The following is a 26,998-nucleotide window of genomic DNA, read 5'->3' as shown; positions in this document are numbered from 1 at the left end:
TCAGATGGACTGGGGGGGTTGGTTTCAAATCTGGTAAGAGGACAATCATACAGGATCAGATGGACTTAGTCTGTGTCTGGGTGTCTACCCCTATGTCTAGTCCTGGACTGAAAATCAAGCTCAAAGGAGAATCTGTATTGGAAATGCCTTTTAGTCCAGGATTTGGCTTGTCTGTCCTGGGAACCACCCCTAAATGTGTATTGTGGTTGGGTTAACACTTTTCAGGTGTCTGTTCCAATGCTGACATAACCTAAAGGATGTTTTTCAGGAAGTGGTCACACAGTGCATGCAGGATATGTATGATACTGTGTAATAAACGGTTGCGTGATCTTTGTGTTTGTCTAGACCTGCATACAGAAGCCGTTCACGCTGCCTTGGCCAAGTACAAAGAGCGGAAGATGCCAATGCCCTCCAAGAGACGCTCTGTTCTAGTTCAGTCCTCTGTAGAGGCATGCACTCCCCCAGGTAAGATCTTACTACATTACCCAGAACTCACCTGGGCAAAAGGGAGGAAGATGCCAATGCCCTCCAAGAGATGCTCTGTTCTAGTTCAGTCCTCTGTAGAGGCATTCACTCCCCCAGGTGAGATCATAATACATTACCCAGAACTCACCTGGGCCTTAAACCGTACCCCCTGCTACCCACAACCCATCTGGACCTTAGGATCTGATCTAACATAGGTCACCACAGTGAAACTGCTGGGACTGTTGGTGTTGCTGAGTGGCAATTCAGCAGAATTTAACCATTGCCTACAACATGGAAAAGTTTATTGTGTAAAATGGAGAAAACAAATTGAACAATATTTTACAGTTATGGACATTACATGTTGATAAGATCCTCTGAGCTGGTAAGGGTTGGCCACACTGTTCTGCTTTTGTTTAAGATGCAGCTGGTGTTTAGGAACCTGACCAGATAAGAAACATGGTAATGCTAATTTTTCTGATCGCCATGGTGTTCATTTTAATTTTTTTATTTAACCTTTATTTAACTAGGCAAGTCAGTTAAGAACTCATTTTTATTTACAATGACGGCCTACCAAAAGGCAAAATACCTCCTGAGGGAACAGGGGTTAATGGATAATGCTGCCAACCCTTGGTCACACGGTGGATAACCTTGAGCTACTGGATCTAATTTAGTACCGTCGTGGGCTGTTTCCTTCTTCCACTACATGTTTCCTGCATAAGTACTGTTGCTGCATATCTGTCACACCTATTTGCTACATATAGCAAACATGGTTTTGTGTAATCTGGGGCTGCGAAGGCTTGTGCTGTTTGCATTTCCTTTTTTTAATGTCTCAAATGCAATCGGAACATTTGTGTTCCAGTCTAGTTGAGTTGTCCTGCTTCTTTCATTATCTCTCGCAAAGGGGCTGTTTTAACTACATATTCCTCTATCCAATCTGAGCTAAATCCAGTCATCCCTAAAAAGGTCATAATTTGAGCTACCGTTTGTGGCAATGGTGCTTTGCTGATTCCTTGCAACTATCCTGGTGCTATTGCCTTGGTTCCATGAGCTATGGTTCTTCCTCGCTACTCAACCTGAGGCTGGCAATACTGAAGTTTTTTGTTTTAGAAACAATGTCCTTCTAAGCTATCAATATCTGATTGAAGACGTTGGGAGAGTACTTAAATCCCTGGGGAAAACGAGTGTACGTGTATTGTCTTCCGCTGTATGTAAACGCAAACAATTGTCTGCATTCTTCCGCCAGGGGCACACAAAAAAATGCTGCACACAAGTCAATCACTGTAAAGTACTTAGCATCTGGGGGAACATTTGTCAGTAGTGTGTGAGGGTTTGGAACTTCTGAAAGCCAATCCTGTGCAATGTCATTTTATTTCTCTTCGGTCATGTACCAGTCTCCATTTTTTACCATCGGCTTTAAGAACAGGTAGCAGAGGTGTATTACAGCGGCTTTGTGTTTCTACTAGTACACCTGATTTTATCAATCCTTCAATGGTCATGCTTATCCTTTCAGCTTTTGGTTTCATGTGATATTGATCTTTCCAAGGAGGCTTGGCATCTGGTTTCATGTGATATTGATCTTTCCAGGGAGGCTTGTTATCGGGTTTCATGTGATATTGATCTTTCCAGGGAGGCTTGGCATCAGATTTCATGTGATATTGAGCTTTCCAGGGAGGCTTAGCTTCTGGTTTCATGTGATATCGATCTTTCCAGGGAGGCTTCACTTCTGGTTTCATGTGATATCGATCTTTCCAGGGAGGCTTAGCTTCTGGTTTCATGTGATATTGATCTTTCCAGGGAGGCTTAGCTTTTGGTTTCATGTGATATCGATCTTTCCAGGGAGGCTTAGCTTTTGGTTTCATGTGATATTCAGCTTTCCAGGGAGGCTTAGCATCAGATTTCACTTTGATGCTTACATGATTGCTGATTTCACCAATCCAACATCTGTGTCATGTTGAGACCCCTTCTGGAATGATGTTTTCCATTTCCTATCTTTGTTAACTAACTGGCCCTATTTCTTCACCTAACTGTCCTTGCTGATTAGCTGTAACCTCGACTTCCCTTTGATCCCCAATCAAATCAAATCAAATTTATTTATATAGCCCTTCGTACATCAGCTGATATATCAAAGTGCTGTACAGAGACCCAGCCTAAAACCCCAAACAGCAAGCAATGCAGGTGTAGAAGCACGGTGGCTAGGAAAAACTCCCTAGAAAGGCCAAAACCTAGGAAGAAACCTAGAGAGGAACCAGGCTATGTGGGGTGGCCAGTCCTCTTCTGGCTGTGCCGGGTGGAGATTATAACAGAACATGGCCAAGATGTTCAAATGTTCATAAATGACCAGCATGGTCGAATAATAATAAGGCAGAACAGTTGAAACTGGAGCAGCAGCACGGCCAGGTGGACTGGTGACAGTAAGGAGTCATCATGTCAGGTAGTCCTGGGGCATGGTCCTAGGGCTCAGGTCCTCCGAGAGAGAGAAAGAGAGAAGGAGAGAATTAGAGAACGCACACTTAGATTCACACAGGACACCGAATAGGACAGGAGAAGTACTCCAGATATAACAAACTGACCCTAACCCCCCGACACATAAACTACTGCAGCATAAATACTGGAGGCTGAGACAGGAGGGGTCAGGAGACACTGTGGCCCCATCCGAGGACACCCCCGGACAGGGCCAAACAGGAAGGATATAACCCCACCCACTTTTACAAAGCACAGCCCCCACACCACTAGAGGGATATCTTCAACCACCAACTTACCATCCTGAGACAAGGCTGAGTATAGCCCACAAAGACCTCCGCCACGGCACAACCCAAGGGGGGGGGGCGCCAACCCAGACAGGATGACCACATCAGTGACTCAACCCACTCAGGTGACGCACCCCCTCCAGGGACGGCATGCGAGAGCCCCAGTAAGCCAGTGACTCAGCCCCTGTAATAGGGTTAGAGGCAGAGAATCCCAGTGGAAAGAGGGGAACCGGCCAGGCAGAGACAGCAAGGGCGGTTCGTTGCTCCAGAGCCTTTCCGTTCACCCTCCCACTCCTGGGCCAGACTACACTCAATCATATGACCCACTGAAGAGATGAGTCTTCAGTAAAGACTTAAAGGTTGAGACCGAGTTTGCGTCTCTGACATGGGTAGGCAGACCGTTCCATAAAATTGGAGCTCTATAGGAGAAAGCCCTGCCTCCAGCTGTTTGCTTGGAAATTCTAGGGACAATTAGGAGGCCTGCGTCTTGTGACCGTAGCGTACGTGTAGGTATGTACGGCAGGACCAAATCAGAGAGATAGGTAGGAGCAAGCCCATGTAATGCTTTGTAGGTTAGCAGTAAAACCTTGAAATCAGCCCTTGCTTTGACAGGAAGCCAGTGTAGAGAGGCTAGCACTGGAGTAATATGATCAAATTTTTTGGTTCTAGTCAGGATTCTAGCAGCCGTATTTAGCACTAACTGAAGTTTAGTCACAGTCTATTACTGTTGTTGCCAGTATTTTAATAAAAGCCTTGTCTTTGCAATGGAAAATCAATGGATTATCTGTTTATCCCTTCTTTTTTCTTCATCATTGGCCCCAATTCTTTGGCCGTAAATCCTTGATTTACCAACAATGTAATGTGAGGGACAGAGTCAAAGACATTGTATCATCTTTGTACGAACTTTGATCCATCTCTGTCTCTCATCCATTGCAGCTCCCTGTTTTCCTATAATTATGTACTGTGACATCATTGCTACTGACTTTCCATGTGCATTCATTGTCCAAAGTTGTTCTAAAAAATGGTCTTGGTATTGGTCATACTGCATTGTGCAGTGGTATTCTGATTTTGCTCTATCAGCTTTAGGTATTTGGGCCTGAATAAACCCATTTCCCCATGGCTCTGTTTATTTCTGTCTCCACGTCCCCTAACCATTAGCTGTCTCTGCTGTCATTATCATTTGAAAATTTTAACCCTGTTCTTTCCATTATTACTCCTTCAGGAGAGCACTTGATTTGTATGCCCATTTTTCATAGAGCATCCCTTCCTAGTAGATTAATTGGGGTTTGATCTGACACTAATATCGGAATTGTTGCTGACTTGCCGTCAGACGAACTGGAGCAGTCATTGGAATTAGCTGCGGTTGTCCCGATAATCCTACAGTTTTGGTGTATTTACTAGACATGGGGAGATGAGAGGCATAATTTGGATTTACACATGTGTAAGTGGCTCCAGTATCTATCATCATGGGTGTGCCGTTGTTCTCTGTTTGAACCTGCAGCATAGCTTCTTGATCAGCTCTCGTGTTTGGGAGCTGACCCTCCCTAGGATTGACCCTAGGATTCGCTGGGCACCCCTAGTATCCTTGATTTGGCCCCGCCCATGGGTTCACAGGGCCTTGTGGTTGACTCTGGTTGCCTTGCCTTGCCATCCACCATCCTGGTTCTAGTTATTATGGTGCCCACTTCCTTGTGGCTACCAATTATTTTGATTCCTGTTACGTGGTGGTTGCCACTTGTTTAGGTTCCCTCCATTTCAGTCCTGCCAGGGATTTGTTTGGCAGTGTTGTCTGTAGTGTACTGGCTGCTGGCATCCCCAACAAACCCCAAGTGGTTTTCCTTTGTTAGTCAGTTTTTTCAGCTGCAGCTGGGTCAGTTTTCTTTGAATGTCTTTTCCTTGTTCTATCAGTTTCTGTTCATCCTTTCTGTATTTCTCCACTGCATGGATCACGTGGTCCCAGAATTCCTTGTGTGACTTTGAAGTCAGACCCACATCCTCCAGCCTGCTCTTTACTGACTGGGGCATGGCTTCTACCACTGACTTCCAGAATAGTTGTCATCAGTCGGTCCCCCTCTGGATTCAGTTCTGTTTCCAGTTTCCATCGTTTCAACTTTCCATGGAGGTATGCAGCTGGGTTTTCTGTGTCCCCCATTGCTTTTCCTTTTAGTGCCTTAGGATCAACCCTTGTTGGGTGTTCCTCTTTCAGAGCACGCTGGACGATATGTGTCAAAGGCTGGTCCATCTGCCAGTATGTCCCCCGCTGCATCAGCAAGGTCACTGTCTTGCAGTACATCCTCCATGTTTGCTACCCCCGCTACTCTTACCAGCAGTGCCTTCAGATCCCCCACAGCCAGTAGTTTCCCTATGGTTTGTTTTTCAAAGGTTCTGATCCATTTTCCAGCTTCATCATGGAGGTTTCGGCAGGCGTGTAACCAACCCTTCCAGGTCCTGTGAGCCCCATGGTACATACGGCCCTTGATCCCCCTTTATCAAAATGGGACACTGTACCCCGTATCTATCAGGTTTTTTCAGCTTTGTCCTATTCCTCATCTTTCTTTGCTTTCCTTCAGGGCTAACCTGTTGTCCCTTACATTGGTCTTTCTAGGCCCTGGCTAGTTCTTCTCTCATTTGCTTTTCTACTTTTTTTAGTTTCTATCCATTTCCATCCTTCTGTCCACCAGAAACTCCATCTTCCTCCGTATATCTCCCCATTATTATTTTCGGTATTCCCTTACTTTTTCTCTCTCATTCCCCTATGGATAGCCTGATCTCCTAATTATTTTATTATTCTTTCCCCGTCTGTCTCTTATACTGCTGTCAATTTCTTCCCATTCCCTTTCCTCATCTGATTCGTCGAGCCCTTGTTCTATATAATTCTTCTTAAATTTGTCTAGCTTTTGCTTAAATTCTTCTGCCTTTCTATCCTTTGCTCTTATCTTGTTTCTTGTATGTTGGTCTGGTGGTTCTTCTTCCATTCTTACTCCCATCTTTGCTAGGGCTTTTCTCAGTCCCCCATAGCAGTTGAGGGTTTCTATTCCTGTTTTCGTAGCCTGTTCGATCTTTCTTTTGTGCTCTCTGTCTGAGAGGGTTTTTCTACTCATCACTTTCTCCCTTTGCCTGAGAGGGCGAAGAGGGTATAGAGGGCGAAGAGGGTATAGAGGGCGAAGAGGGTATAGAGGGCGAAGAGGGTATAGAGGGCGTAGAAGCCATCTCTTTTCTTCTTTTATCTCTACTTCACCTTTTATTTCTATGGTTCCAGTTATCAGAAACTGTCCATTGGTGGAGGGTTGACGAACCATTCTGCTTTTTCTTGGTCTGGTTTTTCATCTTCTTTCAAAGTTTCTGTTGCTGTTTTCATGCTCTTCTGCTTAATTTTTTTTTAGCACTTTGTTCTCCTTTTCTCTTTTGTTCCTCCTTTTCTTCATTTTGTTAGTCGCTTGTTTTAGGTTTTTTTTTATCAGGGACTCCATTTCTTCACACAATGAAACATCCAACATTCCTTCTGCTGGCCATTTGGTGCTAATTTTCCTTGTGCGTTCTTACCACTTATTCCTAATGGCCTTTTAAGCAAAAGGAGTAATAGTCCCCCCAAAGCTTTTTCCTTATCATTCATAAATTAATTTATTGAATTCAAAATCTCCCAATATATTTTGGTTTGTTTAAAATTTGGAGAGACCTACTTGGTGCGTCTATTCCTGAGGCAGGACTCCCGAAGCAAATCAGACAAACATTTACTATAAGTAAGAACTGAGCTTTGCTGATAGGGCGGCCACCCTTTTGTGAGACTCGTTCAGGAGACCCGTCATCAGTCACAGAAGTTTCATCGTTCACTGGTCCCTTGTAGCCACTCCTGGCTCGTCATTTATGTCATGGAAATATTTCTCAGATACCGGAGCATGTAAATTCAATTAGACTTTATTACAAAAAGTAACAGAAGCCGAGTAATTCCATGGAACAACTGATTACTCTTTTCAGACCTCTGGTTTTATAGGTTTCCACCTTCAGATGACACACATGGTCACTCCTTATGTAAATGATTAACACCCCGTGGCCTCTCACCACCATTATCTTTGTCTCAATGCATAGTCACATAATCACTTTACCTATACATTCATGTACAAACTACCTCAATTGGCCCGACCAACCAGTTCTCCCGCACAGTGGCTTACCGGGCTATCTGCATTGTCCCACCCACCACCTGCTAAACCCCCCTTTTACACTACTGCTACACTCTGTTCACCATATATGCATAGTCACTTTAACCATATCTACAGGTACAGTGGGGAGAACAAGTATTTGATTTTGCAGGTTTTCCTACTTACAAAGCATGTAGAGTAATTTTTATCATAGGTACACTTCAACTGTGAGACACGGAATCAAAAACAAAAATCCAGAAAATCACATTGTATGATTTATAAGTAATTAATTTGCAGAACCTAATATTTGTTACAGAAACCTTTGTTTGCAATTACAGAGATCATACGTTTCCTGTAGTACTTGACCAGGTTTACACACACTGCAGCAGGGATTTTGGCCCACTCCTCCATACAGACCTTTTCCAGATCCTTCAGGTATCGGGGCTGTCGCTGGGCAATACGGACTTTCAGCTCCCTCCAAAGATTTTATATTGGGTTCAGGTCTAGAGTCTGGCTAGGCCACTCCAAGACCTTGAGATGCTTCTTACGGAGCCACTCCTTAGTTGCCCTGGCTGTGTGTTTCGGGTCGTTGTCATGCTGGAAGACCCAGCCACGACCCATCTTCAATGCTCTTACTGAGGGAAGGAGGTTGTTGGCCAAGATCTCGCGATACATGGCCCCATCCATCCTCCCCTCAATACGGTGCAGTTGTCCTGTCCCCTTTGCAGAAAAGCATCCCCAAATAATGATGTTTCCACCTCCATGCTTCACGGTTGGGATGGTGTTCTTGGGGTTGTACTCATCCTTCTTCTTCCTCCAAACACGGCGAGTGGAGTTTAGACCAAAAAGCTCTATTTTTGTCTAATCAGACCACATGACCTTCTCCCATTCCTCCTCTGGATCATCCAGATGGTCATTGGCAAACTTGAGAAGGGCCTGGACATGCGCTGGCTTGAGCAGGGGGACAGGATTTGAATCCATGACGGCGTAAATTGTTATTAATGGTTTTCTTTGAGACTGTGGTCCCAGCTCTCTTCAGGTCATTGACCAGGTTCTGCTGTGTAGTTCTGGCCTGATCCCTCACCTTCCTCATGATCATTGATGCCCCACGAGATGAGATCTTGCATGGAGCCCCAAACCGAGGGTGATTGACCGTCATCTTGAACTTCTTCCATTTTCTAATAATTGCGCCAACAGTTGTTGCCTTCTCACCAAGCTGCTTGCCTATTGTCCTGTAGCCCATCCCAGCCTTGTGCAGGTCTACAATGTTATCCCTGATGTCCTTACACAGCTCTCTGGTCTTGGCCATTGTGGAGAGGTTGGAGTCTGTTTGATTGAGTGTGTGGACAGGTGTCTTTTATACAGGTAACGAGTTCAAACAGGTGCAGTTAATACAGGTAATGTGTGGAGAACAGGTGGGCTTCTTAAAGAAAAACTAACAGGTCTGTGAGAGCAGGAATTCTTAGTGGTTGGTAGGTGATCAAATACTTATGTCATGCAATAAAATGCAAATTAATTACTTAAAAATCATACAATGTGATTATCTTGCTTTTTCGTTTTAGATTCCGTTTCTCACAGTTGAAGTGTACCTATGATAAAAAATTACAGACCTCTACATGCGTTGTAAGTAGGAAAACCTGCAAAATCGGCAGTGTATCAAATACTTGTTCTCCCCACTGTACATACTACTTCCGGTGTCTGTATATAGCCTCGCTACTGTATATAGCCTGTCTTTTTACTATTGTTTTATTTCTGTACTTTGATTTGATTCTTGCTTGTTAACGCCCACATCTGACTTATCTTAGTTTATATTATAATGGCGGTGCCAGAGTATTAATACAAAACTAATACATTTATTGCATATATATATTTCCAGTACAAGTGCATTTCTAATATTATTTGATTAATACAGACATGTCTTTTCACTATGCAACATTTCTCCCCAATACATATACATGGCTTGTGGATCTAATATTGATTAACTAAAGTACATAGTCACTGACCTTCACAGGTTCAGGCCTATGTTGCCCAGGAATGATTAACCCATATACGTGTCCAGTAGCCTTCGCAAGATCAGACTCGGCCCAAGGCGGTCGTGTCTATGTTGTTCAAGCTTGGCACATTCACAACGATTCTGCTTACGTTCTGTATTTACATATCTAACAGTTTGCGTTATTGGTCCAGCTTTATACATTCACATGGATCCAGCCTATGTTATGCTTATTTATGTCTAATTATTAACCCCATATTGATTATGCTCTCTACTTCTGCGAAAACAATATAGATACTGGAAAATCCCCATGATGTCATAGATTTTTTCCTACAAGTTCTGACCCACTGGAATTGTGATACAGTGAAATAATCTGTTAACAATTGTAAGAAAAATTTGCTGTGTCATGCACAAAGTAGATGTCCTTACTGACTTGCCAAAACTATAGTTTGTTAACAGGAAATTTGTTGAGTGTTTGAAAAAACTAGTTTTAATGACTCCAACCTAAAGTGTATGTAAATTTCCGACTTCAACTGTATAAATGATGTCTCCATAATGTAGTAGGATGGTCATCTGAATCGGGGTTAGTTTGGTAGCTGGGGTGTAAGAAGAGCGATTACGATAAATCAAGTCTTGGTTTCCTCTAACTTTAGCCTGCAGCTTTGATATGTGCTGAGAGAAGGACAGTGTACCGTCTAGCTATACTCCCAAGTACTTGTATGAGGTGACTACCTCAAGCTCTAAACCCTCAGCGGTAGTAATCACACCTGGGGAGAGGGGCATTCTTCTTACCAAACCACATAACCTTTGTTTTGGAGGTGTTCAGAACAAGGTTATTAAAGCACCAGCTGTCAGAGCAGCTCACAGATCACTGCACCTGTACATAGCCCATCTGTAAATAGCCCATCCAACTACCTCATCCTCCATACTGTTATTTATTTTGCTCCCTTGCACCCCAGTATCTCAACCTGCACACTCATATTCTGCACATCTACCATTACAGTGTTTAATTGCGATATTGTAATTATTTCGCCACTGTCCTATTTATTGACTTACCTCCCTTATCCTACCGTAATTGCATACTGTATATAGAATTTTTCTGTTGTATTATTGTCTGCATGTTTTGTTAATTCCATGTGTTGTTTGTGCTTGGCTTTATCTTGGCCAGGTCACAGTTGTAAATAAAACATTGTTCTCAACTAGCCTACCTGGTTAAATAAAGGTAAAAAAATGTTTTTACGGCTGAGCTGTAGTCAATGAACAGTATTCTCACGTAGGTGTTCCTTTTGTCCAAGTGGGAAAGGGCAGTGTGTAATAGAGATTGCGTCATCTGTGGATCTGTTTGGGAGATATGCGGTATGGAATGGGTCCAGGGTGTCTGGTTATGATGTTGTGAGCCATCTCCAGCCTTTCAAAGCATTTCATAACTACAGATGTGAGTGCTACTGGGCTGTAGTTATTTAGGCCGGTTACCTTGGGGTTCTTGTGCACAGGGACTATGGTGGTCTGCTTGAAACATGTAGCTATTACAGACTCAGCCAGGGAGAGGTTAAAAATGTCAGTGAAGACACGTGCCAGCTTGTCAGCGCATGCTCTGAGTACACGTCCTGTTAATTAGTCTGGCTTTGCGGCCTTGGGAATGTTAAGGTCTTACTCGTTTTAAGGTCTTACTGTTATCGTCTATGGAGAGCGTGTTCACACATTTGTCCAGAACAGCTGGTGCTCTCATACATGGTTCAGTGTTGCTTGCCTCAAAGCGATCATTGAATGCCTTTAGCTCGTCTGGTAGGCTTGTAGTCTGATAGTTTGCAAGCACTGCTACATCCCATGACCGTCAGATTCGGTGTAGTAGGATTCGATCTTAGTCCTGTATTGCCGCTTTGCCTGTTTGATGGTTTGTTGGAGGGCGTAGCAGAATTTCTTATAAGCGTCTGGGTTAGTGTCCCGCTCATTGAAAGCGGCAGATTTAGCTCAGTGCGGATTTTTCCTGTTATCCATGGCTTCTGGTTGGGATATGTACATACGGTCACTGTGGGGATGACATTGACGATGCACTTATTAATAAAGCCAGTGACTGACGTGGTAAACGCCTCAATGCAATTGGATGAATCCCGGAATATATTCCAGTCTGTGCTACAAAACGGTCCTCTAGCTTAGCATTCGCCTCATTGGACCACTTCCGTATTGAGCGCATCACTGGTACTTCCTGTTTGAGTTTCTGCTTGTAAGCAGGAATCAGGAGGATTGAGTCAGATTTGCCAAATGAAGGGTGAGAGAAAGCTTTGAATGTGTCTGTGTGTGTGGAGTGAAGGTGATCTACAGTTTTTGTTCATTCTAGTTGCACAGAAATGAGGTAAAACAGAACATCCTGCTGACAGGTCCACAACAATGTACCATTGTCTAATCTTTTAGAAACTGACAGTCCTTTTCCAGATACTGCATGAATTACTGCTGAAGATGAAAACATCCTGCCAACACAGTTTAATATTTGACAGTATGGGTAGGCTACAGTATTGCTGTGCGATAAGAGCCCGACATGGTTGCCTATTTAATCTCAGAGCCTTTACCAAGGCAGGAGCTAGAAAACCCAATGATCTATTGATCATCTAAATATTGAACAACAATTGGTCTTCTGCATGCCTTGGCCTAAAGCCAATAGTTCCACATTATAAAGGGCCTTATTGGCTTTCCATCCAATTGGATGCACACTTTCTCACCATTGGGGTTTCCATCAAACTGACTGAAAAAAAATCAGTGTATGATGAGTGTAAACATGACATTTACTTTTCGCTTTAGATTTCTCATGTACCCAATAAAAATCTAAAGTTCAATATGTTTCCATCGCATTTTCAACTCTACCGATAGTTGTCACAAAACCCCCACAGACATCAATTCAAAGTCTAGTCCATGTTGGTTCAACGTAATTTCATTGAAATCACGTAGAAAAACAATGTTGATTCTACCAGTGTGCCCAATGGGACTGTTTTGTAAAATAGTGGATGTAATAAATGTATCACTAACCACTTTAAACAATGCCACTTAAAATAATGTTTACATACCCTACATTACTCATCTCATATGTATATACTGTTCTCTATACCATCTACTGCATCTTACCTATGCCGTTCGGCCATCGCTCATCCATATATTTATATGTACATATTCTTATTCATCCCTTTACACTTGTGTGTGTGTATAAGGTAGTTGTGGGTGAAATTGTTAAATTACTTGTTAGATATTACTGCACTGTAGAAGCACAAGCATTTCACTACATTCGTGTTAACATCTGCTAACCATGTGTATGTGACAAATAAAATGTGATTTCATGGGCCTGCTCAGGTCTTGGCAGTTTACATATACCGTGCGGGTAGGCTACCTACATAAAGAAATTATTATGGATAAGAGAGAGAATATTCTTATGTGTCAAATGGTTTGAAGGTAGGCCTTGAAATACATCCACAGGTACACCTCCTATTGACTCATGATGTCAATTAGCCTATCAGAAGCTTCTAAAGTCATGACATAATTTTCTGGAATTTTCCAAGCTGTTTAAAGGCACAGTCAACTTAGTGTATTTAAACTTCTGACCCACTGGAATTGTGATCCAGTGAATTATAAGTGAAATAATCTGTCTGTAAACAATTGTTCGAAAAATGATTTTGTGTCATGCACAAAGTAGATGTCCCAACTGTAACTCCCTTCAGTAACCACGAGCACAACCGTTCCTTGATTTTAACTGGCAGCTTTATTCTGTAGTTTTAGTCAGAATTATCACCTTCCGTGAGAACTATAAAGTAAATGAAAAATACAGTTAAGCACATTCTTAAAACCTTATCTTACGAGTGACTTATTAGCTTGGTATAACTCTGAAGTGCTTACATACATAACAGTTTAACCGGCGTTATAACGGGTTCAGATTAAACACATGAATAAAGGAAAAATACCTCATTGGCTACTTATTACAGAAGGGAGGAAATCAAACTTCACACTTATTATTCCTGGCATGAATTCACACTTCAACCTAACATACACTCTTCAACCTTTATGAACTACACCCGATGACATGAAAACTTAGCTAACGCAGCGCAGGATTGTGTTGCTACAATAAGGATCCCCGTTACAACAGTATTAGCTACGTAATTCCGCTTGTATTATAATTTCCCCCGCACAGCGGACACGTAAACAATTCAAGCAAAAGACAACGACATAACCTGTAAGTCTAACTGTCAGTTACACTAACTGACTTGTCAGAACTATAGTTTGTTAACAAGACATTTGTGGAGTGGTTGAAAAACGAGTTTTAATGACTCCAACATAAGTGTGTGAACTTCTGACTTCAACTGTATAAGCTGGAAGTAGAAGCCTAGGTGGTGGTGTTCATTAGTTTACTCCAGTTAGGGGAGGGGTGGTAGGGTTAGAAAGTAATAAAGGAAAATATATTTGAAAGATGTGTATTTATATGTATTAATGTGTGTGTATATACAGAACCAGTCAAAAATGTGGACACCTATTCATTCCAGGGTTTTCTTTATTTTTACTATTGTACATTGTAGAATAATGGTGAAGACATCAAACTATTAAGTAACACATTACACAAATCAACATTTTAACAAGGCACACCTGTTAATTGAAATGCATTCCAGGTGACTACTTCATGAAGCTGGTTGAGAATGCCAAGAGTGTACAAAGCTGTCAACTAGCAAAGGGTGGCTACTTTGAAGAATCTCAAATATAAAATCTGTTTTGATTTGTTTAACAATTTCTTGGGTACTTCATGATTTCATATGTGTTATTTCATAGTTTTGATGTCTTCACTATTATTCTACAATGTAGAAAATGGTAAGAATAAAGAAAAACCCTAGAATGAGTAGGTGTGTCCAAACGTTTGACTGGTACTGTATTTATCTGTGTATGTACACTACCGTTCAAAAGTTTGGGGTCACTTAGAAATGTCCTTGTTTTTGAAAGAAAAGCACATTTGTTTTTCCATTAAAATAACATCAAATTTATCAGAAATACAGTGTAGCCATTGTTAATGTTGTAAATGATTATTGTAGCAGGAAAATTGCAGATTAACTTTCTACATAGGCGTACAGAGGCCCATTATCAGCAACCATCACTCCTGTGTTCTAATGGTACGTTGTGTTAGCTAATCCAAGTTCATAATTTTAAAAGGCTAATTGATCATTAGAAAACCCTTTTTGCAGTTATGTTAGCACAGTTGAAAACTGTTTTCCTGCTTAAAGAAGCAATAAAACTGGCCTTCTTTAGACTAGTTGAGTATCTGGAGCATCAGCATTTGTGGGTTTGATTACAGGCTCAAAATGGCCGGAAACAGTCCTTTCTTCTGAAACTCGTCAGTCTATTCTTGTTTTGAGAAATGAAGGCTATTCCATGCGAGTCATTGCCAAGAAACTGAAGATCTCATACAACATTGTGTACTACTCACAGAACCGAACAGAAAGTGGGAGGCCCCGGTGCACAACTGAGCAAGAGGACAAGTACATTAGTGTCTAGTTTGAGAAACAAATGCCTCAAGTCCTCAACTGACAGCTTCATTAAATCGTACCCGCAAAACACCAGTCTCAACGTCAACAGAGGTGACTCCAGGATGCTGGCCCTCTAGGCAGAGTTCCTCTGTCTAGTGTCTGTTATTTTGCCCATCTTAATCTTTTATTTTTTTTGGCCAGTTTGAGACATGGCCTTTTCTTTGCATCTCTGCCAGACAATTACATTGATGGAAGCTACAGTCTATCTGCACTGTTAAAGCTGATCTTCCTCCGCCAAAAATGTAAAAATACCAGGGAGGTTTTCCATTGCCTCACAAAGAAGGGCACTATTGGTAGATGAGTAAACATGATCAACAATCAACTAGACGGTGCTTAATGGATTACAAAAATAATAATGGGGAAATGATTGTACTGTCCAGGTGTGCAAAGCTCTTAGACTTATTCAGAAAGACTCACAGCTGTCATCGACGTTTTAAGGTATTGACTCAGGGGTGTGAATACTTATAAAGATGAGATTCATGCATTTCATTTTCAATAAAAACATGTTTTCACTTTTGTCATTAAAGGGTATTGTTTGTGTAGTTGGGTGATACATTTAAACAAACTCTATTTTGAATTCAGGCTGTATGTGGAATAAGTCAAGGTGTGGGAATACCTTTTACCACTGTTTTGAATCTGTAGCCTAATAAACTGCATGCTTTCCCGAGTCGTAGTGGGAGGACCACACACCATATCACGTGGTGTTATATACATTTTTGCACATTAAGGTGTTTCCCACCGCCATTTCTTGTGTAATTAATTGTACAGACAAAAAAAGATCCCACCATGCCGAATTAACAAATGATCTGTCAGCATTTCTAAAATGATTCTGAAACGTCCTGTCGTTATTTGTTTTTATACGGTATGGCCTCTATACATTTATATATTTCTTATTGTTGGACATAAGACTAAAAACACCAGGAATTCAGCTCCAACTTATTTTCTTTTGAGAAATCTCTTCTAAAAATGTTCCCATGCATAATATATATCGATAGATATATGTGATCCTCTGTTTCTTCCTCCAACTCAGAGCCTAGTTTCTTTCAAGGTCCTGCATTTCTAGGGAGTTTTTCCTAGCCACCATGCTTCTACATCTGCATTGCTTGCTGATTGGTGTTTTAGGATGAGTTTCTGTATAGCAGTTTGTGGCAACTGCTGATGTAAAAAGGGCTTTAAATAAATTTTATTGATATACAAATGTAAGCAAAGTTTGAAATTATTATGTTTTGGTCAAATATTATATCCGTTTAGGCTTCTTGCGGTCAATTTGCAGTCTACAAATGATTTGTAAGCATGTTCGGGCCCCCGAGCATCCGCTCAAGAAAAAATCGACCCGTGGCTTAATCTAGTTGATGATCCCTGCCCTACGGGTTTCAGCCTTGAGTCTGTCTCGTCCCCTAGTTTCCAGTCTCCACACTTCCAAGGCATGAGTTGGTTGCATATTAATAAAATAACCCTATGGGCCTATAACCCTAAGTAGGGAATAGGGTGCCATTTGGAACGCACCGTGGTACTTCCTGTCTCTGTCTGCTGTGAACCTGCCTCCCTGCCTGTTTTGACCTCTGACCTCACAGACACGTCCTCGGCATCAGAAGACGAGGGTTCACTGCGTCGTGCGGGCCGGATGGTGTCCTCCACGCCGTACCAGAACCACCCGGCGCCGAACGTAGAACACTGGTTTAACAGAGTCATCCAGGGCTCCTCCACCTCCTCCTCTGCATCCTCCACCTCATCCCATCCTGGAGGGAGTGTCCACGCTGCCGCCGCCGTGCTGGCTGACCTCATGGCATACACCCAGATAGGTAAAACATCTTTACCTAACCACACCTAACTACACCCAGATACCCCATTCATTCTGACTCGGTCCTTTTAGGCTTGTTCACCACACAGCAAGGCCCTAAAACCCAACATTTTGTTATATTACAGCCTTATTCTAAAGTGGATTAAATAATTATCTTCTTCATCAATCTACACACAATATCCCATAATGACAAAGCGAAAACTGTTTTTTAGAACAGAAATAACTTATTTACATAAGTATTCAGACCCTTTGCTATGAGACTTGAAATTGAGCTCAGGTGCATCCTTTTTCCAATGATCATCCTTGAGATGTTGGTACAACTTGATTGTAGTCCACCTGTGGTAAATTCAATTGATTGAACATGATTTGGAAAGGCACACACCTGTCTTTATAATGTCTCACAGTTGACAGTGCATGTCAGAGCAAAAACCAAACCATGAGGTCGAAGGAATTGTCCGTAGAGCTCAGATCTGAGGAAAGGTACCAAAACATTTCTGCAGCATTGAAGGTCCCCAAGAACACAGTGGCCTCCAAGAACACAGTGGCCTCCAAGTACACAGTGGCCTCCAAGAACACAGTGGCCTCATTCTGTTAAAACTGAAAATTATTTTATTACCTCTTTTCAATAAGGAATTGAGACCAAAAGCTCGAAGTTTCAAGTGTTTAATACCAAGGATAGTCAGCTGAGTGCATCCATTTAGGAAAGATCACAACACATGTTATACTCTTCCCTTAATACTCACAGTACACCTCAAACCTCCCCAGCTATACATTTTATGACCCCACTGACTTTCCCCCCTTTCCCCTGTGGAATGTCCATGCTCCTCTCTTCGTTTAGCCAGATGTCAGAATCACACCCCGACCATCTTCTGGGCCTGACCCTGCTGTCTGATGCTAGACAATTTCCTCTTCTCTGATTAGGTCAACCTTTCTAAATTAGGATACACACAGTTTCATGACCTACACTCCATTAATACTCACAGTGATCATTCACTAAACAGGATACACACATTTTCATGACCTTAATTCCATTCATACTCAGTAATCATTCACTAAACAGGATACACACAGTTTCATGACCTTAATTCCATTCATACTCAGTAATCATTCACTAAACAGGATACACACAGTTTCATGACCTACACTCCATTAATACTCACAGTGATCATTTACTAAACAGGATACACACAGTTTCATGACCTTAATTCCATTCATACTCAGTAATCATTCACTAAACAGTATACAGACAGTTTCATGACCTTAATTCCATTAATACTCAAATCAAATCAATTCAAATTTTATTTGTCAAATCAAATTTTATTTGTCACATACACATGGTTAGCAGATGTTAATGCGAGTGTAGCGAAATGCTTGTGCTTCTAGTTCCGACAATGCAGTAATAACAAGTAATCTAACTAACAATTCCAAAACTACTGTCTTGTACACAGTGTAAGGGGATAAAGAATATGTACATAAGGATATATGAATGAGTGATGGTACAGAGCAGCATAGGCAAGATACAGTAGATGGTATCGAGTACAGTATGTACTCAGTAATCATTCACTAAACAGGATACAAACAAACTACAGTTTAACTTGAAACATGTCACATTTGAACAGAATCCATCAGTCCCCCCTATTAAACCATAAACATTATTGTTTAATATCACTAAACAATCATTCAACTACTGGCTGTAGACCTTCTTCTTTGGTTTTCTCCAGAACTGAGAGTGATAGAAACAGACTTAATAGAGAAAATAGAAAATACTAGAAAACTCTTAAGTTAAAACAATCCTATTCTCTACTGATTATCATAAGCATCTATGTAGATACATTTATAAACTAAATCTCTGACCACAGCTTGAGGAACTCGACCGACACGATCTCCTGCTATCCCTGAACCCCATGCCCACTGATATGCTTTTCTGCTAAGGTCCACAAAAAGTAGGGCTCTAAATGTCCCCATTATGCTTTTCCTCAGTCTTCCATCAAGGGCTTACAGGATCACGAGATGTTTTTCAGCCAAGTCCTCCTCACTGCGTTCGCCTCCTAAAGCTACCCTAAAGACGTGAGCCGTAGCCTGAATCAATTTCACCAGCTCTTGTGGAAGATCTGCACTATAGATGTGTTTCAACAAAGCTTTTACTATATGAAATCCTCACAATGCCACCGGAACTCCTCCGTAACTGCCATCACTGCCCATGCTGCATATTCCAACATCCACCTTATTTGGACTTTATTTGGATAGTCCAATACCATGCTGTTCCTACAGCACCTCCCACAACCTTAAGTCTCTCTTGTTATTACTCCCAAGGTAACAGCAGTAAGTATTGTTACAACTTTAACTCGGTTAGTGGCTTTCATCACCTGCTTTACCGTTAGATCTATGATTGAGTTTGTGAGATTCTCATTTTCCTGACTTTTCCTGAATGTTTTCCTGACCAGCTTATCTATTGCCTCGTTATGTTGTGCTACAGTAGGGACTGGCGGGGTAATAATTACCATTACTCAGATCTGGATCACATCTCTCATCCCACTGCCTTCCCATCCCCCACCCCCCTGTGAAAACCCTGTGTGTGACAGGTTTTAGGACCTACGGTTTGTTTTTCCACAATCCCTCTACAAATCCCTGTTAACCGTGTCTTGGTCCCAGTTCTCTGGGAGGTAATGGATTATCTGCCCTTTGATATGGAGGAGAGAGCAGTGGGGTTGAGGGAGTTTCCAGTTCTACATATCTCTGGGAATACAGCTTCCTGTATACATGGGTCTGTGGCAACCCTCTCAATTGTTGTTCCCTCATCAGTAAAATCTTCTTCATATGTGGCTATTAAAGTCTGAAATGATAAGACTATTTCAGCGATGCTTATGATCACCATCCTAGAGTCCTCCATGTTGAGCTTATCCTTCCACTCTGCACAGACCACTGTCTTTCTCACACTACGCACGATTCCCTGTAAAACTCTACACAGTGGAGTGGTATCATTCTCTAATGAGTCTATCACCCATGTTCTTAATTCATAGGCAAGGCATCCATCTGCCTCCGTCACATGTATTCCTTTATTTCCTGTCCCTTTGAAGACTATGGCCTTGGTATTCGGGATACCCTGGCGAGGGCTTACATGGGTTACTCCCATGTCCCACACCAACACTCCATAGGAATGTCCTGTACTTCCTCTACTCTGCCACAGACATGGGCGGATATTTGTCTCATGAACGTCTCTGGAGAGACCTGAAAATAGCTGTGCAGCGAGGCTCCCCATCGAACGTGACAGATCTTGAGAGGATCTGCAGAGAATAATGGAAGAAACTCCCCAAATACAGGTGTGCCAAGCTTGTAGCGTCATACCCAAAAGAAGACTCAAGGCTGTAATCACTGCCAAAGGTGCTTCAACAAAGTACTGAGTAAAGGGTCTGAATACTTATGTAAATGTTTCTAAAACCTTTTTTTTTTTTTCATCAATCTACATACAATACCCCATAAATAATGTTTAGAATAAGGCTGTAACATAAACTATGGAAAAAGTCAAGGGGTCTGAATACTTTCCAAATGCACTGTGGGATAGATGGAATATAACATTGATTAATTGAACTACTTTTTTTTTAGGAAGCACTAATGATTAAGTTATGGGGGTGATTGGTAGATGTCATGGTTACTTGCAGGAAGTCACCATAATATTGTGTCTAGAGGAGGGCCAAGGTGACCTGCTCCTGTGTCTAGAGGAGGGCCAAGGTGACCTGCTCCTGTGTCTAGAGGAGGGCCAAGGTGACCTGCTCCTGTGTCTAGAGGAGGGCCAAGGTGACCTGCTCCTGTGTCTAGAGGAGGGCCAAGGTGACCTGCTCCTGTGTCTAGAGGAGGGCCAAGGTGACCTGCTCCTGTGTCTAGAGGAGGGCCAAGGTGACCTGCTCCTGTGTCTAGAGGAGGGCCAAGGTGACCTGCTCCTGTGTCTAGAGGAGGGCCAAGGTGACCTGCTCCTGTGTCTAGAGGAGGGCCAAGGTGACCTGCTCCTGTGTCTAGAGGAGGGCCAAGGTGACCTGCTCCTGTGTCTAGAGGAGGGCCAAGGTGACCTGCTCCTGTGTCTAGAGGAGGGCCAAGGTGACCTGCCCCTGTGTCTAGAGGAGGGCCAAGGTGACCTGCCCCTGTGTCTAGAGGAGGGCCAAGGTGACTTGCTCTGCTCCTGTATCTAGAGGAGGGCCAAGGTGACTTGCTCTGCTCCTGTGTCTAGAGGAGGGCCAAGGTGACTTGCTCCTGTGTCTAGAGGAGGGCCAAGGTGACCTGCCCCTGTGTCTAGAGGAGGGCCAAGGTGACCTGCCCCTGTATCTAGAGGAGGGCCAAGGTGACTTGCTCTGCTCCTGTATCTAGAAGAGGGCCAAGGTGACTTGCTCCTGTATCTAGAGGAGGGCCAAGGTGACCACCACATATTAATACCAGTGGTCCTGAATAGAAAGAGGGATGGAGAGAGAAATTATTTCAGGTCATTCTCATTTATTGTAACTACACAGACTCTGACAGAGAAGTTATCACATCCTGTATTTCAATCAGTATACTGCTAGAGGTTTACAATGTTGGCTATTATGTGGTTCAGAGCCTGACCTCTCTTGGCTCCCCCTCCTCAATCACTGACCTCTTCCCCAGTGAGGGTCTACCCCTGTTGTCACCCTGCCTCTCCCTGTCTTCGGCCACCCAGTCAGTACATGCTGGTCTTCCAAGTCCTCCTCCTCTACTAAACCCCTCCTCGACATAGATACAAAGCTTCTAGTTCAACCAGAGACGCTGTAGAAAATGAAACCACCTTGGCTCTGGTTAAACCCACGGCCGGCCGCTCATTAGGTAATGTCTAAACGGAACTTATTTGAGAAGTCATTACTTTATTATAATGCTCAACATTTTCTTAACATTTGTCATAGTTAGTTGAAGCAATACATTTGTATCTGCTCTCGTCCGACTAAGACTGCATATTTTCAGTCATTTTCTTCCAATCTGTAAAGTTATGAAGCCACACCCATTTACTGAAGATTTGCATTATGGGCCCAGAAAGCATGGAAATAGTTTCCACTGCTTGTATACTTCGTATTTTGGCGAATGTAGTACGACATCAGGAACTTTTGGCATACTAACTATATCCATACTATGACCAATAAGCCTACTATTTACTCAATTCACGTCGCAAATAGTGAGGTTAGTGCGGTTATTATGAGTATTGAAACACAGCTAGAGAGACACAGACAAGTGACAGGACTCAATGCATCGTTACGATGGTAACCCCCCACCCTTAAAGGGGCAGGTGAACATTTTGTCTATAATATTTTTGTTAAAAGACTGAAGGCACAAAAAATGAAATGAATTGATCAATATACCACATTACTTCTTGCTAATACAAAGCTTGGTCATCTGTTTTTTTTTAATATTTTTTTATTTACGTAATTATGGGGGGAAATTATTTTGTCTGGTAAAAAAATCTGAGTGTCTGATAGATTTTTTTAATCTACCTGCCACAGTGCCTGGTGTACCAAAAATAACATTTTAGGCCCTGGCTGTTGTTGGTGTGCAGCTGTTGTTCATGTGTACAGACCTCTAGGAACATATACAGTGGGGCAAAAAAGTATTTTGTCAGCCACCAATTGCAAGTTCTCCCACTTAAAAAGATGAGAGGCCTGTCATTTTCATCATAGGTACACTTCAACTATGACAGGCGAAATTAGGAAAAAAAATCCAGAAAATCACATTGTAGGATTTTTTATGAATTTATTTGCAAATTATGGTGGAAAATAAGTAAGTATCTCAATACTTTGTTATATACCCTTTGTTGGCAATGACAGAGGTCAAACGTTTTCTGTAAGTCTTCACAAGGTTTTCACACACTGTTGTTGGTATTTTGGCCGATTCCTCCATGCAGATCTCCTCTAGAGCAGTGATGTTTTGGGGCTGTTGCTGGGCAACACGGACTTTCAACTCCCTCCAAAGATTTTCTATGGGGTTGAGATCTGGAGACTGGCTAGGCCACTCCAGGACCTTGAAATGCTTCTTACGAAGCCACTCCTTCGTTGCCCGGGCGGTGTGTTTGGGATCATTGTCATGCTGAAAGACCCAGCCACGTTTCATCTTCAATGCCCTTGCTGATGGAAGGAGGTTTTCACTCAAAATCTCACGATACATGGCCCCATTCATTCTTTCCTTTACACGGATCAGTTGTCCTGGTCCCTTTGCAGAAAAACAGCCCCAAAGCATGATGTTTCCACCCCCATGCTTCACAGTAGGTATGGTGTTCTTTGGATGCAACTCAGCATTCTTTGTCCTCCAAACACGACGAGTTGAGTTTTTACCAAAAAGTTATATTTTGGGAGAGTGTCATATGGTCAGATGAAACCAATCTTCTTCTGAATCATCCAAATGCTCTCTAGCAAACTTCAGACAGGCCTGGACATGTACTGGCTTAAGCAGGGGGACACGTCTGGTACTGCAGGATTTGAGTCCCTGGCGGCATAGTGTGTTACTGATGGTAGGCTTTGTTACTTTGGTCCCAGCTCTCTGCAGGTCATTCACTAGGTCCCCCCGTGTGGTTCTGGGATTTTTGCTCACCGTTCTTGTGATCATTTTGACCCCACGGGGTGAGATCTTGCGTGGAGCCCCAGATCGAGGGAGATTATCAGTGGTCTTGTATGTCTTCCATTTCCTAATAATTGCTCCCACAGTTGATTTCTTCAAACTAAGCTGCTTACCTATTGCAGATTCAGTCTTCCCAGCCTGGTGCAGGTCTACAATTTTGTTTCTGGTGTTCTTTGACAGCTCTTTGGTCTTGGCCATAGTGGAGTTTGGAGTGTGACTGTTTGAGGTTGTGTCTTTTATACTGATAAGTTCAAACAGGTGCCATTAATACAGGTAACGAGTGGAGGTCAGAGGAGCCTCTTAAAGAAGAAGTTACAGGTCTGTGAGAGCCAGAAATCTTGCTTGTTTGTAGGTGACCAAATACTTTTTTTTCACCATAATTTGCAAATAAATTCATTAATAATCCTACAATGTGATTTTCTGGATATTTTTTTTAAAATTTTGTCTGTCATAGTTGAAGTGTACCTATGTTGAAAATTACAGGCCTCATCTTTTTAAGTGGGAGAACTTGCACAATTGGCGGCTGACTAAATACTTTTTTGCCCCACTGTAGATAATAGCTGGCTGCTGAGTACAGACCTCTAGGAACGTATAGATAATAGCTGGAATTAGCCACACGTAGTGAAACACAGCTGTCCAGTTTGACAGTTGTGTTGTTAGGCTACATATCTACTGGTGAGAGACCAATATAATTTCAGTTGTTCAAGTATTGCACTATGTCCACATCCTTCTGGATGAGCTGAATGATAACAACAGGGATTGGCTGCTATGTTGGACCTCCAGCCAATGTGTTCCTGAGCTTGTTGCTAGTTGGCAGGACCAGAACATAAATAACCTACGAGCTTCCCAATTCATTTACTAGAACATAAATAACCTACTAGCTTCCCAATTAATTTACTAAATGACTTTAGTGGGATAATCAATTCGATCTGATTACAGTGGGTAAAATCACCAATGTCTCTATTGATAGTCCTACCTACTCTATTAAAATACTTGAATCTTACCGTATTTCTCCAATTCCAAACCAGTGTGTCTTGTTTGCAACGAAACTGTTGCTGTTTGCAAATAATTCAATATGAGATTTCATTATGAATCCATGCACGGTACGTTCAGATTTTCCACCCCAGACATGAGACCTGAGTCCGACGCAGATTGGAGGTAGGCTTATTTAAGGAGTGCATGGTGACAGTATTTGTAGGAAATGGCTATATATTGATAACATAATTGTCAAACAGTTTAGACTAGCTCTTATTTCTTAGTGCTCATCTTAGTAAATTAGCCTACTCAACTTTCAGCACCCGGAGCTGTCCATTTTAGAAATGGTGATCCACACACGAGTGGTGACTGCATCTCAACTCATTTTTTTTCTAATTTTCCAATTATATTCCGTTCTGTTTTTATCATGAACATATTCCCACCAATATTGTAATTACGTTTTCATGTGTGTTTTGCACGTTTTATCAAACTGTTGAGGCATGCTGCTATTTATGCCAACTAATTAGCCCGCTGACAGATGTAGGTGGGCTCTCCTTCTCCGTGGCTAACGTGAGTAAAACATTTAAACGTGTTAACCCTCGCAAGGCTGCTGGCCCAGATGGCATCCCCAGCCACGTCCTCAGAGCATGTGCAGACCAGCTGGCTGGTGTGTTTACGGACATATTCAATCAATCCTTATCCCAGTCTGCTGTTCCCACATACTTCAAGAGGGCCACCATTGTTCCTGTACCCAATAATTCAAAGGTAACTGAACTAAATGACTATCGCCCCGCCCCGTAGCACTCACCTCTGTTATCATGAAGTGCTTTGAGAGACTAGTCAAGGATCATATCACCTCCACCCTACCTGACACCCTAGACCCACTCCAATTTGCTTACCGCCCAAATAGGTCCACAGATGATGCAATCGCCATCACACTGCACACTGCCCTATCCCGTCTGGACAAGAGGAATACCTATGTAAGAATGCTGTTAATTGACGACAGCTCAGCATTCAACACCATAGTGCCCTCCAAATTCATCATCAAGCTGGAGGCCCTGAGTCTCAACCCCATCCTGTGCAATTGGGTCCTGGACTTCCTAAAGGGCCTGGTGGTGAAGGTGGTGAAATTTAAAAAACAATATACCCACTCCGCTGATCCTCATACCGGGGCCCCACAAGGGTGTGTTCTCAACCCCCTCCTGTACTCCCTGTTCACCCATGACTGCGTGGCTATGCGCGCCTCCAACTCAATCATCAAGTTTGAAGACGACATAACAGTGGTGGACTGTTATGTAACTGCACCACCCACAACCACAAGGCTCTCCAGAGGGTGGTGCACAACGCATCACCGGGGGGAAACTACCTGCCCTCCAGGACACCAACACCACCCAATGTCACAGGAAGGCCAAAAAGGTCATCAAGGACAACAACCACCCGAGCCACTGCCTGTTCACCCCGCTATCATCCAGAAGGCGAGGTCAGTACAAGTGTGTCAAAGCAGGGACCGAGAGACTGAAAAACAGCTTCTATCTCAAGGCCATCAGACTGTTAAACAGCCATTGCTAACATAGAGTGGCTGCTGCCAACACACTGACTCAAATCTCTAGCCACTTTAATAATTAAGAATTGGATGTAATAAATGTATCACTAGCCACTTTAAACAATGCCACTTTATATCATGTTTACATACCCTACATTACTCATCTCATATGTATATACTGTAATCTATACCATCTACTGCATCTTGCATATGCCGTTCGGCCATCGCTCATCCATATATTTATATGTACATATTCTTATTCATTCCTTTACACTTGTGTGTGTGTACGATAGTTATTGTTAAATTGTTAGATTTCTTGTTAGATATTACTGCACGGTCAGAACTAGAAGCACAAGCATTTCACTACACTCGCATTATCTGCTAACCATGGGTATGTGACCAATACAAATTTGAATTGATGAAATAACCAAATAAATATCTATTTGTGTTTATTTTCCCCCATTAAAAACACTCTTATATCTGTCAAGGTTGGAACTGTTGCTGTTCAAATACAATAAAAGTTTTTATTCTGAACTGGAATAAACTGATTGATCACATCACACAGATGTAGACCAGAAAACACACACAGTCCTGATGAGAGGTCTGTGGCTGGTTGAAGTTTTCAGCAAACATGTATACTCTGGGTTTAGGTTTTGGCAGTGCAACCCTGAGGTCATGCTCAGCATGGAGTCTGTTTCTGTACTTGTTTTTTTAAGTTGAGAACGCTGACTCACATGGGTGTGTGGTGCCAAACTGGACCAGAACATCTACTGCTTTCTCAGTCATGCAGGAGACCACTTCCTGCTGTAGATGAGCTACCCAGAACTGTGAGTGTGTTTGCCTTCAACACTTTCAACCCGTTTATTCCATAATAAAAATGATTACTCGTATTTTAACCGCAACAGTTCCAACCTTGACTTGTTTTCAACAGTAAGTTCTAGTAAAATGTGCAGTAGGCCTGGTCATTTCTACAGTGAGATGTGCAGTAGGCCTCATAATTTCCACAGTTAAATGTGCAGTAGGCCTGATCATTTCTAGTGAGATGTGCAGTAGGACTGATCATTTCTACAGTGAGATGTGCAGTAGGCCCGGTCATTTGTACAGTGAGATGTGCTGTAGGCCCGGTCATTTCTACAGTGAGATGTGCAGTAGGCCCGGTCATTTCTACAGTGACATGTGCAGTAGGCCT

At 42.4% G+C, this 26,998-nt stretch overlaps 1 protein-coding gene across 4 annotated transcripts in view; it reads left to right on the top strand.

The window, feature by feature from the left end:
* Positions 1-26,998, top strand: part of LOC139381021 (disco-interacting protein 2 homolog A) — a 207,914-nt gene that overhangs the window by 52,202 nt on the left and 128,714 nt on the right. For 3 of the 4 annotated variants that reach the window (XM_071124254.1, XM_071124253.1, XM_071124255.1), the window contains 2 exons: positions 346-465; positions 16,462-16,689. In XM_071124254.1, the coding sequence (XP_070980355.1) occupies positions 346-465; positions 16,462-16,689 (348 nt within the window). The remainder of the gene's footprint in view (positions 1-345; positions 466-16,461; positions 16,690-26,998) is intronic. The other variant, XM_071124256.1, reaches the window with a different exon arrangement.

The sequence above is a fragment of the Oncorhynchus clarkii genome, chromosome 22 (assembly GCF_045791955.1).
Source record: "Oncorhynchus clarkii lewisi isolate Uvic-CL-2024 chromosome 22, UVic_Ocla_1.0, whole genome shotgun sequence".
NCBI lineage: Eukaryota > Metazoa > Chordata > Actinopteri > Salmoniformes > Salmonidae > Oncorhynchus > Oncorhynchus clarkii.
The sequence above is the reverse complement of the archived record's forward strand: the minus strand, read 5'-3'. Positions and strand labels throughout refer to the sequence as shown.